Source organism: Wasmannia auropunctata, unplaced genomic scaffold (assembly GCF_000956235.1).
Source record: "Wasmannia auropunctata unplaced genomic scaffold, wasmannia.A_1.0 LD336106.1, whole genome shotgun sequence".
Classification (NCBI taxonomy): Eukaryota; Metazoa; Arthropoda; class Insecta; order Hymenoptera; family Formicidae; genus Wasmannia; species Wasmannia auropunctata.
Window position 1 is genome coordinate 2,380,410 of NW_012026784.1, and position 15,051 is coordinate 2,395,460.

The window sequence follows — 15,051 nt, forward strand, 5'->3', positions numbered from 1 at the left end:
CCCAGTTACGTCGGAACAGGAATCAGACCTGACGTGTGCGTGCCGGCCTGCCAGGACTATAGGACCGTTTCCCCGATACTGCATGCACGAGGAAGTCGCGTCGTAAGTACCGGTAATTTGCCGGTACTCGTCTCGCCGCGTATACCCGCGTAAATTATCCGTCGTGACACGCCGTCAAACCCGCGCGAGTGCCCGCGTTATAAACATTGCGCTGGAGCCCCACAAAATAATTTCCTTCCTACATCGCCGGTGTGCGAAATGTGTCAACCGATCACTTTCTAATCATTTTCAGGATGCGTAAATATTAGAAGCAAAAATGTCTCGATGTTGTGTGTCTAATAATTTATTAAGTAATAACGTTATGATTAAAATTTTGAGCCAAGTATAAAAATTTGAGCTAAGTATATAGAGTTATGAAAAAAGAGTGAAATTCAAATGTCTTTAGTCTCTAAGCATCTTTGGCGATAGCGGGCTGATCGCGCCCTGAAGTCGGCGGAGGGCCCTAAAGGAAGATTCACCGACGATTTTACGCGCGTGAAACGTTCACACAGTTAAACGGAGATGAACGTACGTTGCACTCTCTCTCTCTCTCTCTTTCTCTGTCTCTGTCTCTTTGTCGCCGCGGCCCTGACCGTTCCCACTGGCGGCGTATCGAGGTCTGGAAGTTATGCGGCTGTACCTACTACAGGCACGTGAGGCATACGTACCCCTGCGCGCAGGCGGAAAAGATAGGGAGAGTGAGTGCGTTGCCTGGTATCAATTTGTCTGGCGTGGTAGCAGGTTCGGCCGGCCGGTCCCGAAGGTCGCTTTGTGCGCGAGCCGCTATCCGGCATTCTATCAAACCAAACAACATCCACCGCGCGATCGATTTATTCCCTCGACGGTCGCGTAAGATACCCAATTATCCTCGCGGCAGCACAGAGATCCGCGAGTGGAAATCGAAAGTCAAACGGCGCCCTTTGCCCTTCTTCCCTCCTCTCCCCCCTCTCCGCCCTCTTCCCTCCATTGACGTTCGACGTTGCGGTGTGAAAATTATATTAGTCTTTGATATTTGAGGATGACGAATTTCTCGCTGAGACACGACGACGGAAGTCGTATTGTCCGTTCGTCGCCTAATCGTCGGCTAAATTTTGGAAAACGGCCGCTGGCTCCGAACGTGGATATTTGCTAAATGTTCAGTTCTCTCGTCCGTAATCGCGGTAAACGTTAGCCGCATTTACGGGCAGTTATATCCTAGACTTCCTAGAAAAAGGCGATGGCCTCGAGGAACAGTTTAATGCCTGGTTCTGCCTTCTTTCGCGGTGCCTAAAATCAAGAACGGAATATATGCACATCTCCCTGTGCATCCTCGCCGAGATGTCTGGTCGCGTCTCGTCGATCGGCTCCACGTCTCGCGACTAGATAGAAATTATGGTAGGCCGAGGATCGGGGCCGATTTTGATAATTTCCGAGACTCGATATTATACTTACGAGTGTTGCCTACGATGATCCCAGTCAAAAACGCAGCGGCGGCATCTGCATAATTTTCTCTCGTGCTGGACGACGGGGGACCGACAAGATATTTCGTCTCTCGTGACAAGATATGGCGCAGCATACACAGTATATTCAAATGATTTAAAGCTATTTGGCTGTCATTTTGGGCTGTAATTTTAGTAATATAAAAAAAAATTTATAGGTTTTTCTAATAACTAAGAAGTTTGTTCAATAAATAATTGCGCAAATGTTTTGCCAAATAAAAACGAGGCAGGTAAGGATATATGGAGAAATGAGAATAATATAGATTTTCCAAAGAATCTTTTCTTTATTAACACATTGCACATTCTTAAGTACATTTGGTCTTGGTCGAGGAACATTATTGGTGGGAATTTATTTCATTAATCTTATAGGGACCGCTCTTAAGAGCTAAGCCTTATTGTCTAAACTCGTATCTAAGTACAATAAAAAAAAAACAATCTATTTACAAAGGTACTTGGCGGCAGTGCTAACAACGCAAAATACAGTCTTCGAAAAAGTTCCCCTTTCGTGCGCGAGATTGCCGTGAAGAGGAAAATTATCTTTCTTCGTGCCTAGGGGAGGCACAAAGGAGATCATTGTACAACAGGTAGATCGCGCGATCGCAGTTTATCTTTTTTTTTTCTACAGTTATCGTTCGATTATCATTTCAAATGTGATTAATCATTCTTGTGGCTCAAACCTCGCGTTAAAACGCAGAGAGAATCACGCTCTACTCGCGCCGTTCGCTAATAATTCTCAAACTATCCTCTCGACTGTCTATATTCGATATGAAATTATCGTAATCGTCATTGACAATTTTATCTCTCATCGAGAAGGGATCGTATGCTGTTTAAAACCTCCGAAAGAAATGCTTGAAAAGTCGGTACCAGAGCGGTACCAAGTAGATTAGTCTAATAAGAGCCGGTTTATATTCTGTCGCAACTTCAATTCCTCGCTTCCAGGCTCGACCGCGGGACTTCGTCCTTGGCCTTGGAGCCACATCAAGCCGCGACGGAAGACAAATCGTGCTGATAGAGGGACGAAGCGCGCGCGCGACTGATGCGCGACCGGCCGTGAGATGAAGACGTTGCGCGTCGACTGATTAGCGTTCGCGTATATATATTGTTGTATCGCGTACACCGGTACGGAGACTGCGAGGCCCACACGCATGTGGGTCTTGGTCTTCGCCATTAACGTATCCAATCCACGCGCTTTGATATTACTTAAAGTATTTCCTCCTTCGGCGTCGACATCTTTCTTTTCTCCTTCTCTCTTCCTTCGTCTTCATCCGCGTTCGCGTATCGCTCTTCGTTACACCCGGTGGGGCCCCACTGCTGTGAATGGGTCGGTGAATAATTAGCCCACCACCACCACCACCCAGTCTCCCTTTCGCTTTTTCCTCGACGTCGCCTCGATCGACGCGCGAATCGAATAAATCTCTATCGTCTTAATTGAGGAAGCCGGCGCGGAAAATACATTCGCACGGTGGACAAAGGCCCCAGTTGTTGTTTATAACGAAATTAATTGGCGTCCGTTCGTTGTTTTGCCGCTAATTACGCGTGATTTATCCGCGACGGTAGCGGCGCCAATTGAATGATAATGTCCCGACAGAGGTACGTACGCGTTACTCCCTCCCTCCCTCCTTCTCCCCCGCCCTCCGTCAGTAGTTCCCTTTCGACGCGCGAAGACGCGAAATCGTGGGCAATTTAATCCCGCGATTTGATTACCGAGCAGGTGGATGAGCGCGACTTATCGTCTCCTTTTATAATACTGCCATTACAACGCGCACGGAGCCGTAATGGGACACGGAATGTGGCAACTATAAAGTATTATATTACAGCGACGCTGCGCCGCTGAATTTTTTCCCTCGTCGCGATAGTAATACGTGTCATCTTGAAAATCGCGACGGCGCGGACAAGTTTTCTCCGCGGCGAAAAATGTCTATTTGCTTGTATGTACAGATACGAGAATATTTTTGATATAAAATCAAAGGGACGTGTATTGCGCGCGATATAATTACGAGTACGTATATATCCTACGCGGATGTTCTCCACGCTTCTCCTCTACTTTCGACCCTTATTTATACCTCGCGAGAATAGAATATTGCGATGATCGTAACGCCGCTTATCATCGCGAATAATCATCGCGCTTTATTTCGAGGCGCGCGTAACTAATCTGCGACTCTAAACGGCGCTGCCATAATGACCGCGGTTATAGAAGAGAGAATGGAGCTTCCATCTCGCCTCGTCTCCTTCTCTCCGTTCCGATCGATATAAATTACCGCTGCTCTCCGTGCAAAGATCAGATCCTCATCTTCAACAGATGGAGAGGATTAGCGATATTAGCGAGAGAAATCGGCTTCGTAGTGGCGCTATCATCAGCTCCCGACTTACTTCTCTCTGTGTTTTCGTTCTTTCTCGCGGATCTCCTTGCGGAACGGAGAGGAAGAGCTTTCTCACATCGGGGGATATGGAAGAAAGACTGTTTCTCCGCTTTTCTCTCTCCATCCTCCTCGCCCCGTTTCTCTCTCTCTCGTCTCTCTCCTTCTCTCTTTCTCCCCCGTCCTTTCCTTTACGCCTCTCTCCGTCGCTCTCGCGTCTTCTCACGTCTGGCCGGTACCATCTATCATTCTGTCAGCTAGGAGATTTCAATTTGCTCTCTTTTTGCGCCATTACCGGGCCCCGCGGCCCGCGCAAAATTGTATTTAATTGTGATTGACTGCTAAGTGGAGGTGGCCGGCCGCCGCCATTTGTCCCGCGATTTTTGCATATCCCTAATTGCGCGAGAGGTGCGTCGCGAGCTGAATCGCGGCCGAATGAGATTATTCCAGTCACGCGTCGTCTCGCATTCGTGGCGGAAGGGAAAAAAAAAACTCGCGACGCGACGCGGTCGCGGATCGAAGCGAGAGAGTCGATTGTGACCCACGGGTATAGCTGGCCTTTCGGATTAAAAGATCCTGACGCTCGGCTAGTAATTAGCCGCGTAATGAGATATATAGAGAAATATAGAGAATTAGTTATTATCGCGGTATTACCGCGGACCCGTAATGATCTTGTTGATGACTGCAGTTAATCTGACGGCAGATATAAACAGCATCGAACGCCATAAATATCGATAAATTGACTTCACAGCTTCTCGATTCGTTCATTTCTCATTTCTCTAATTAGCGCGCGCGCTTTGTTGCGCTGAACGCGGTAATCTCTGCGATTTAAGGTTGAGCCACAATCCCGTATTTCGAGATAATTTATAATTACGTACAATTATTTTTATAATTATCATTGAGCAGTAGTAGCTATATAGGTGAATACTCAGGTAACACGAGGCGAACGTAATGCTAAGCGTTTTTTTTTTTTCGAAACCCGTGAAAAATCATGTGGAGTTTGCCCTCAAAGAGAGGAAAAACACGCGAAACGAGCTGATTATGCAATTCAATTTTCTTATCTTTCGTCTTCAGTGAGCTTTGCTCTAGGAACCATTTTTTTTTTCGCAAATCACGCCTTTCTTTAATCGTCTCTTCCAAAATTTTTCTTAAAAAAAAATGTAATTTTTCTAAAAATAAGCCCCACTTTTCTCAGAGGCTATCATTCATCGCGCCCTTTTAGGGCGAACTCCTCAATTGATACCTATCGTCGACTCGAGGCATCAATGAACGATCACGCACGTGCGCACGTACGCGCGCGAGCGGAGAGAGATCCCTGCCCCCGCACACTCTGCGCACGCACGCGTGTACGTGCCGTGTGTATGTACAGAATCATCTATACAGCCTCGCAATAAGTTAGACGCGCCTTGAATCAGATATTTACACGGTGCCTCGTGAGGACGACAATGTACGACGGTGCCTATTTACAATTAAACTCGAGGCGAGTACGCCCCCGCCGTTTCTAGCTTGGCGCGGCGATACAGCGGTGAGGGTGCCCCTCACGGTACTATACAGTCAACGATCACATTTTATGCGCCCTGACCTACCCACTTGCCTTGTAGTGATATCCCGTACCGGATCGGCGACATTTCTCTCGTCGCTGCGATTACGCGAGAACCTTTTTGAGACTACGACACTTTTTTACATCGTAATGTTTATCGATAACTCGAAGTGCCGATGAAGTTAACACAGGAATATCCTATCCTATCCCCTATACGCTTCTCGAAGATATCGATCTCGCGATCTCTCTCCGTGAGAGCTGTTCCTCCAGGAGGATCCTGGACCGGTCGGTCGCGCGCTTTTTCCCGCTCTCCGCTCCGATCCTATCACGGCCGTTTGGAAAAACGTCCCGGAATCCTGCAGCGGTGCGCCGCGATGCCGGGATAAGTATCGGCGATGAATTGCCGCGCGGCGCTAAAGTTACGCGCTCGGTTAAGCTTGACGCGCGCGATTAAAAGCGATCTTTTTTTACTCGTCGACCTCGTAATCGGTTAGTTTTGACGTAAGCTATCGCTGGTGAGATATCGATGATATCGAACGATAATTCATATCATTTATAACATCTCAAAAATATTACATATACGAAGGTGTGTTATAATTTCGAAAATCATTAAAATAATTTAATTTTTTGTAGATAATTTATGTTAAATTACATGTACGCATTTAAACTTTACAAATGTATATTTGAAAGATAAAAAATATTCATTCTTGAAAAAATAGTAACAATGAAATGAATCAGCCCTGTCAAAGGATCAAAATATAATTTATTTTAAATTTACCTGATAATGAGAACATTAAATTAATACGTTATACAATTGTTAATATATAATATTAAGTGAGAAGAATGTCGACCTTTTTCAAATTTTTTAACAATTAAATCGAGTTTGTAATGAGAAGTCTAGATAACGACGCCGGTACTATATTTTTTTGCTTACATACCGTTCACGGTCGATGCCGCCGTGGTCGAGTGACTCGTTTACAAGTTAATGAAGTCTCGATTCCCAGTTCGCTCGTTAATTCATGCTCCCCGAGCGAGCGAGCTGTCTCGTTCTCGGTACCCCGACAATTCGTCATTACTTGCGGACGTCTCGGAGTCTGTCGAATGAAGGACGCGCCTCGTCGTTCCCGCCGAAGAATGGAGCAGCGATCTTTCAATCTGCATCTCACGACGGAGGAAGTTCGAACGAGGATTCTTGAGGAAACGTTCTGCAGAATTCCACAAAGACGAAGATGTCGATCCCGATTTCAGTTGATTTCGCCGCTTTGGGACTTGAAGTTTTCATCGTTGTTGCTCCAGTTTTCTTTAGCAGGACTCTCTCATGCCCGTCAGGCTTCTTAGCTCTCCTATTCGATGTTCCGCGATCTTCGAGGACTCTTTAAGTCATCGCAGCAGCAACAACAGGCAGGAAGACACAGCGCCGAACAAGACACTGTTCTCCCTTTCGGAAGAGGATCCGAGGGTCGCCGGATCGCGTGTTCATTTGCGCTGCAGCAGCTCGTAGAGCGCGGCGATGTAAGTCTGCGCCATTTGTAGCGTTTCGAACTTGCTGAGCTTCCTGTCATTGCCCAAACTGGGCACGACGTCGCGCAGCCTGTCGAAAGCGTCGTTCAGACTGTTCATCCTCCTTCTCTCTCGGGCGTTCGCCGCCAGTCTTCTCTTCCTCAGCACCTCGACGCCGGGCGCGCTGCTCTTCATCTTCTGCACGGTCGCCTCCTTGGACTTCTGGCTGGCGTATTCCGCCGGCAAGACGACGTGAAGGCCATCGTTTCTCTGATGGTACCTCGACTGATCAAATTTATTTGGCTGGCTGCTCGACAGGCCAGACTCGTTTTTCGGCACGGCGTAAGTGACGTAGGGGTGATTCCTCTGAGTCGCGTAACGATGACTCTCGTTCCGCGGATGATAGGTACCGTTCTTCGCGTAGCCCTTCGCTGCGAAGACAGGCTGACTCTGACCGAAGTCGGTCCTCGAATTTGCGTACGCTCCGGCCGGAAGATGGTCCATCTTCTGGACGTACCCCGCTGGATCCTGCTTGTTTATGACACCCTCATTGAAGGCCATCCTGGACGCAGCGTCATCGTAAGTCGCGCACTGCTCATTCATCCTGAAGATCAACTTGGCGTGAAGATCCGTGACGTTTCTGGTAACGTCAGCGGTCAACGCTGGCTGATGCTCGTTGCGGCAGCCACCCTCCTGATAATAGCCCTCGTAGAAATCGCCGAAGTTGAAGCCGGCGGTCACGTGGAGGCTGCCATTGGGGGCGCCGCCGCCACCGATCTCCTGATATTCCTGCTGATGATGGCTGTCCACGGAGCTGACGCTGCCGCAGCTGCTGCCCCTGGACCGCGGCGGCTGCGGATAGATCTCCTGGTGATGCCAATTGCCACGCGGATTCGATTCCGGGCTGCTCGCCGATCCGTAGCCCTCGGAGTCCAGGAGGTCGTATTGCTGGAAAGCCACGTAGGAGGTCATCCTCGTGTGTGCACGTGTCGGACGATTGATCCTGGACTACCGGCAATCTTATATCATAACGTGCTCCCTGGTCGCGAGTACTCTCAACCAATTGTCATCGCCTTCACTGTGGAATCTTGGCGATGACTGACCGATTGATCGATGCCGATGCAAACGTCACCAAGGTTGACCGAAAGATCGGATTCAAGGTGCAAGGTGTAATGGTGTTTTCGGGACTGTTTCGAAGTTACGTTTGTCAGCTTTTCCGTCAGGCTACCGTCTGAGGATCTCCGCCGAGTATGCTTCGTGTACGGAAGCGTTCCGTAAACTGGCTTTACTTGCCGATCTCGTGGTCTGGACCATGCCGCCCGGTTTTCTTGGGGCCCGCTGGTGGGGAGAACGTCGAGACGGAGTCCTGGGACCACGTGGAAGGGGATCTCCCGAAGAGTGGAAGGGGTCCACTGGGAAGTGGGCATCTCTTTGTAGAAGCCGCGCGACCAGACACGCCCCTCGTCTTTCTTCGTCTTCTCTTCGCTGGGGGCTCCTCTTCGGGGCCCTCTAAGGAGTCAAAAGGCGATCGGAGCTCGAAAAAAAGAAAAGCCTGATCGTGTGGCACGTACCGACCGACCGGGCGCCGCGTTCTTGACATTGGGGATCCGCTGCAGCCGCCGGCCGTCAAGCTGCGATCTCGCGTCCCCCGCGTTCTCTTCTTGCGCTAATTGGATTTTATTTCTCCCCTTTTCTTGCGCGCGATATCCTCGTGACATTCTAATTTCTCCTAGAGAAAGGCAGCATATGACTTCTGCTCAATATCGTGCATTTCACCTAATCGATTATTTTTACTCCTATATCGATACACACTACATACTTTTACTGAGGTAATTTTACTTCTGTAATCATTATTTCTTAATAGTAACACCTAATAATAATAATTAGTCATCAGAGAAGATTAAGAGAAAAAATATATAATAATAAATATAAAATAAATATAAAATTTTCTTGCATAATGGATAATGTTAAATTGAATCTCGTGACATTTTTAACCGTCAATATATCACAATGTATAGCGTACAATGGGCGCAGGTGTTATATTAATGGATACGTGGCACTCATATGGAATACAATGCGTTTCGCAAGGTAGGAGCAAAAATAAATTTTCTTGCGAAACTTTCCAGGTCGCTGATGTCAAACGTGAACCAGGGAAAGCGTTTGGCACGTCTGAAACCTATTAACACTCACCTGGAAATGATTTATAAATGATATTAGTAAAACTTTCTTGATATGGGTCCTTATTGAATTACACAGATGTGCATAAAAATGGATGCGTCTAACTGACACTAATTGGTAGCGCAACCATTCCGCTAAAACCGTAGTATTGTGATGCGAGGAAAGGATACCGCGCAGAAATTAACGAGCGTTGACTGGAATTATTAATAGTGTTAAAATACTTTAAACCACACCGCGCCGAGTGTAAAATACCTTGGCCTTAAAATACATCGTGACATAACGCGCTGTGCCATCGGAAGGTGTATGTTGGCAAAATATTTTCTCGGGACTTTAATTGGCCCCGTGTTTCCCTATTTACCTGAAGCCGTCAGCTCCTTTTTCTGCGAGGCTCCTTGCCGTGCTTTACGAGACTTTAAATACGACGGGGCTGACAAATGTGGACAACTCTCCGATCGTTTTACGAGGTTTCCAAAGCCCATATGCTTCTTATGAGTCTATATCTCTTTAAACTGGTAGCTGGAATGAATAGCTTTGAGAGTTTGCGAAAATTTAGGGGTGGTTTTTAATTTATTACATAGAAATATTTTAAGCTATAATATAAATATGATCAATATTAGTACATAGATATTTAATATTCTTATCCTATTTTTGTAAAGTTATTTCTAATATATTATTATCTAGTACGTTTAAGGTAACTGTTGAAAGATGCTTTAATCATTAGCGTTAGTCAAAATTGACGAAACGTTAATTAACGTTTACGAGACTGTGAATTTGCCTACTGCAGCGAGGCGTGTTCGTAAGGCGTGTTTACTTGTTCGATAAATAGTATAAATGCATAACGAATGACGTCTCTTGACGGCTTCGATCTCGCAGTTATCGATAATCAGGCTACATTGTGGTGCACTTTAGCGTGTTTATAACGCTGATTAAACGCACCGTGTCAAAATGCATCGCGATATCACAGATCGTGCGGTAAAAACATCGCTATTGACAGTTCTTATTCGAAGCGTCTATTTTTGCGATCGCCGTGTGTAAGTCAGAGTGGGCTCGTGCTTGACATTTCGTTTAGACCCGCGCGAGATCGATCTCGGATCGCCATAATGCAATGAACAATCATACGACATGCACATGCTAATAGCAGTACGTCACTAATCGAAGTTTATGTTTATGCTTTACTTAAAAACCGTGATATAACACGAACGGCAAATTTGTTATACCCTATATCGCTTGAATAAACGCGAGAACGTGCGACTTTAACCCGTCCGTTTTTCAAGAAAGAAATGGAGCTCTATTCGGCTCTTCTCGAAAGAGGAGCCTTGGGTGCGGGGGCTCCCGTCGCGTAGAGGCGTATCTCCATTCGTTTTCCTTCGTTTGTCGGGAAATTCGGAGCGTCATTCTCGCAAAAGGCGGCGGCCTCAAGAAGTTCATTATCCTCTACTAATACGCACCAAATGAGCCGATCGCGCTCGTCCGGCCCACAGAGGGGAAAGGAACGCTCGCGTCCCGATGAATCCGAAGGGTTTACGCCCACTGGCGGATTTTAATTTACCGAAAACGCTCTTTGCGGCTTGCGCAACGAACTGTGAATCTTGGGAAAAATTTTAGATTAGCTTCCAACCCGGACTTTAATTCTTTTAAGATTGTAAACTTTGACAGATAGTCTAATTTTTTCAATAAGGCCGGACGAATCGAGAAAAAAATTGTGTCTTGCTACCAAGATGATCCTTAATACAATTGATTAAATTGTTATTCAGTATATGAATTTTTATATTTTCGAACAAGAGTAAGTGATATAAATTGATATGACCGGAAATAAATCACGAAAACGATACATTTCCATTACCGTAGTAATACGAGTGCGTTAAAGTTAACATTTGCCACAAAGTCGCACAGCTACTTACGTTCACTATTCACGAGCCGGCGACGGCTCTTAGCCATAAGGTGAGGCCCTCGCAATCGAGCTGCCATTACGTAATTATATAACAAAGACTAATGAGAGTCCCAATGATTTCGCGTCCAACAAACCCGCGCGTGATTGCGCGCCGGGCGCAGGATCATCAATCGATCGATCCATCGACACCATCGCCGTTGTCCATCAGCGCGATATTACGTCTCCCGCGAGGTAGGCGACAAATACATGCGTCGGAGACGTTACACTCGCGAGTGTGTGCGAGACCCGTGTGATCTAGGGACCTATTTATAGATCTTTGCGCAGATACGATCAATCCAGGAACGGACCGAGTGGGAAAGACGCGAGAAAAATCTCGCGTTATTTTTTCGGCGAACCGCGTTGGTATATACATATATGTATATTTGCGTCGCAAGCGAAATGTATATTGATCCGTGGATAAAGATTCTCAGAGTTACTTTCACAACATCAGCGTAATTGTTCTCTCTTCTCTCTCTCTCTCTCTCTCTCTCTCTCTCTCTCTCTCCTTGTTGTGGACAGTAAGATCTCTCATCTTTCTCATCCGATCTTGGATCGATTCGCCGCACAGGGTGATGCGGTGGCGGCGGTGGCGGCAGCGGCTACGGCTAATAACAAATTTATTGCGGCCGATGAAGTGCATAAATTGATTATTACTAGCCGGCAACGCATCTCGCCGCCGCGAGTTCCAGTTCAGACAATCACCGATGATTTACAACATAATGGCGCGCGTTTGACTGACGCGGGGCTTACGTGCGCGACTATTCGCGCGTACACGCGGCTTGATGCGTTTGCGGCATCGGCTAACATGCGTACCCGCCTGCGGCCGCAAGGTACAACCTCGAAGGTGCACCACGATTTTCTCCGCGCTCGGAGAAGACGCAACGTCGTCGTCGTTTGCGCAAGAGCATACCGAGGGTGACGTACGTATAATTCGATCAGGAACGATCCCTTCGCACTATAAAACCGAATCTTACTGCTTTTGTTTTAAATTATAATAGAATTTAAATCTTGAAAAAATAAAAACATTATTTACAAAATTGTTACTTAAATTTAATGTACTTTCTCTAAATTTCAATAGTTTATTGATTTAATTTTTTTTTCATTTTCTGCTCTAAGAAAAATATTACACTATATCCTCAAATTAATTGGATTAATCACAACGTGAGCAATTGCAACGTGGGCAATCGCAACGCGTGGGCAAATGCAACGCATAAATGAATAATTTTACCATCATCTCTGGTTAAAGCTTGTCAGATCCGACAATTTCTGGCTTTATCGGAGTTTTGATTAATTTCGAGTAGCCTGTTTCGCACGTGCCTTCCTTCATTTTTTTCTTCGTCTATGTTTTCTATTCCTTATTCCATAAAATTTGTTTTGATTATTATTTGCTTATATCAATCAATTTTTTTCATTTATATTGACGCTTCTCTAACAGCATCCATTGTCTGACCGGTCGATAATGGCCGGGGGTGATTTGATTTTCTAAACGGTCCAAGGTTCTCGATTCCTCAGGGTTCATCCAAACATGACCCTCGTCGAGCTGGAGATTTACGACTAACCGAGACCCTTAATTAGAATCACACCCAAAGTGTCCTAATTATAGGTTAGACCGTGGCGCTTGCCCGGCTTCTCAAAGCTGATGCCCTCGGCGCAAAACGGTGCGAATCGCGCCAATTTCTGGCTGTTTACTGACAGCTTGTTAATTGTAGGAAAAACGGGCGGCAACCGATGGGTGGTGAACGTTCTCAAATTTACATCCGATTAGTCGGGGTTTCTCCAAAGAAATGCCTGTTACACCCCTCTGCTCTTTTTCTTTATATCGCTCCCTTTCTAATTGTCAGAAAAAATATTTCGTATACACATTCGTACGAAAAGATACGTTAAAAAAAGATTATACTTATGATGTTGTCCCATTAGTTGCCCTATTATAGTTGTTGCGTATGTAAGTATGTGTGTGTGCGCGCGCGCGCACGTGTGTAAGTGTGTGTGTCTTGTGCGTGCGTGAAAAAATTCTAGATAAATTATATACACCTGTCCAATGTATCTATCTATCTATCAAGAAAGTAATTTCTCTTTAATTATGCGCGCGAACCATAGTCTGGTACGCCGTGAAATTCGCGTCTCCCGGGGCGTCCTAAATCTTCGCGGTAATTTTTCCCACGCGGATGTAGCACGCGGGTGCGTAAGGTTTTAGGCTGATAAACGTCCTGTAAAGCAATGATGATTTACGCCGGAGTATCGACGCCACTTCCTGTCGCCTGTCCGTCCGTAATATACGATCGATTAAGAGCCCGCGGAATTTTCCCTTTTCTTTTTTCCTCAACGCGTCGCGTCGCGTCGTTGCTGCCTGTACGCTCCGCGACCTGGGCTCTACTCGTTAAAACGGTCTTCCGCAAAAATCCTGCTGACGAGGTCGTATCCCTAGATCGTTACAGGCGGTCTCCGTCGCCAGGAGACGCGAGCGTGGATTAAATAAGAGACACTTCTTCGTTTTCTATATTTTATTGACCAGTTAATAGATTATTATTGCTGCGCAAACTATCGTGCATGACGGCTCCAGGACTTGCGTTCGTGATGGCAAATTTTATGTAAAAAACGCCACACATTACTTTCGAATGTGACATATATTATTCCCTCATTTAGATACTAAATAGATACGTTATAGATACGTTATAGACATTATACGTTATATAATATTAGGGAAAATTAAATTTACTGGTGAATAAATAATGGAGTAATATATATTTTGTCTGCGCGCATTTATTCAGATTCTCGCTATCGAAGGGGCTTTCGAGAGATGCACGCGTATCGTGTTTTACAGCGATGTTTCCACTTTCCATCCTTCGCGAGATGATTCTGAATTGAACGACAGGTGTTTCACCGAGCCCTAGATTTTATTGGCCGGTTAACAGGTTTTTAAGGCCGTTAGGAGAATTGCATTTGCTTGCCGACCGTGTAAACGTACTTGACCACGAGACTGTAAATTGGCGATTTCACGATTGACGTTGCGAGCGATTGATTTGAGGATAAAACGTAATTAAATATAAAGCGCTCGGATCCCCGCACAATGTCACATTAATAATATTCTTTCGCTAAACCGGTTTGATCCCATTAATGTTGACAATCGCAAAATAGCATCCTCTCTTACAAATTGCTTACGTTGCTAAATCCATCGGTGCAAAATTGACGAGGTATAACATCATATACGTGCGCGTCATGGTGGTAAAGTGCCTTGATCGCAGTTTATGCAGGTGCAAGGTCGAAGGGCACTGACTTATGAAACGCTCGCGCTGTCGCATTAAATCGACGAGAGCCTCTATGATGCGCGCGGCTTCGTTGGAATTTATTTTGGGGAACGATTTATCCATGATATGATCGAAAGAGAGATTAATTCTCGCTGTCATGATTGTCGGAAAGTTGTTACACATCCAAAACCGATGCGTCATTAATGATTTTGAGATTAACGTTGATGAAAAAACGATATTTTTATTAACATATCAAACGGCTAATGTACATTGTAACGAATACAATATACAATATACAACATAGTTTTAGATTCATCGCTCAAATGCGCGGTATACGTGCTCGGACCACCAGCGTTTCGCGGCATCATTGCAGATGCTTTGATACTTAACGCGCTGCGAACCGTTGACTCGACGTAACACGTGCCGGTAATAGTGCTAATTACTTATTTACTGGCATTGCCATTCTGAAGATCCAGCGGTGCTCAAGAGGGGCCGCTCACGTCTCTCTCGCGCGTGAAAGCTTCTGAATAATAATTATAGACGCATTAATGTGAATTACCCGCCCTTACCCTTGTGCGCGATGTGTATCCGAGTCGGTGAATTATTTAAGTTCAGAGCGAAATTACGGAACGGAGAGTCAGCTTTCCCGGTTGCTCGTATCGCAAAGCGAATCAATTTCGAACCGCCGGAACCGCGGCGAATTATTAGAAATCTCAGCGCTCTAATGAGACGTCAATATTAATGGACAAACGATCATTCACTGGTTAAGCAACTTATGTAAGCA

The 15,051-nt window shown here is 45.8% G+C and overlaps 1 protein-coding gene across 1 annotated transcript; it reads right to left on the reverse strand.

The window, feature by feature from the left end:
- Positions 1 to 6,887: 6,887 nt before the first annotated feature.
- Positions 6,888 to 7,886, reverse strand: LOC105456546. The gene has a single exon (XM_011700664.1). It carries the CDS (start codon positions 7,884 to 7,886, stop codon positions 6,891 to 6,893), a length of 996 nt encoding a protein of 331 aa, XP_011698966.1. The 3' UTR covers positions 6,888 to 6,890.
- Between the last annotated feature and the right edge of the window lie 7,165 nt (positions 7,887 to 15,051).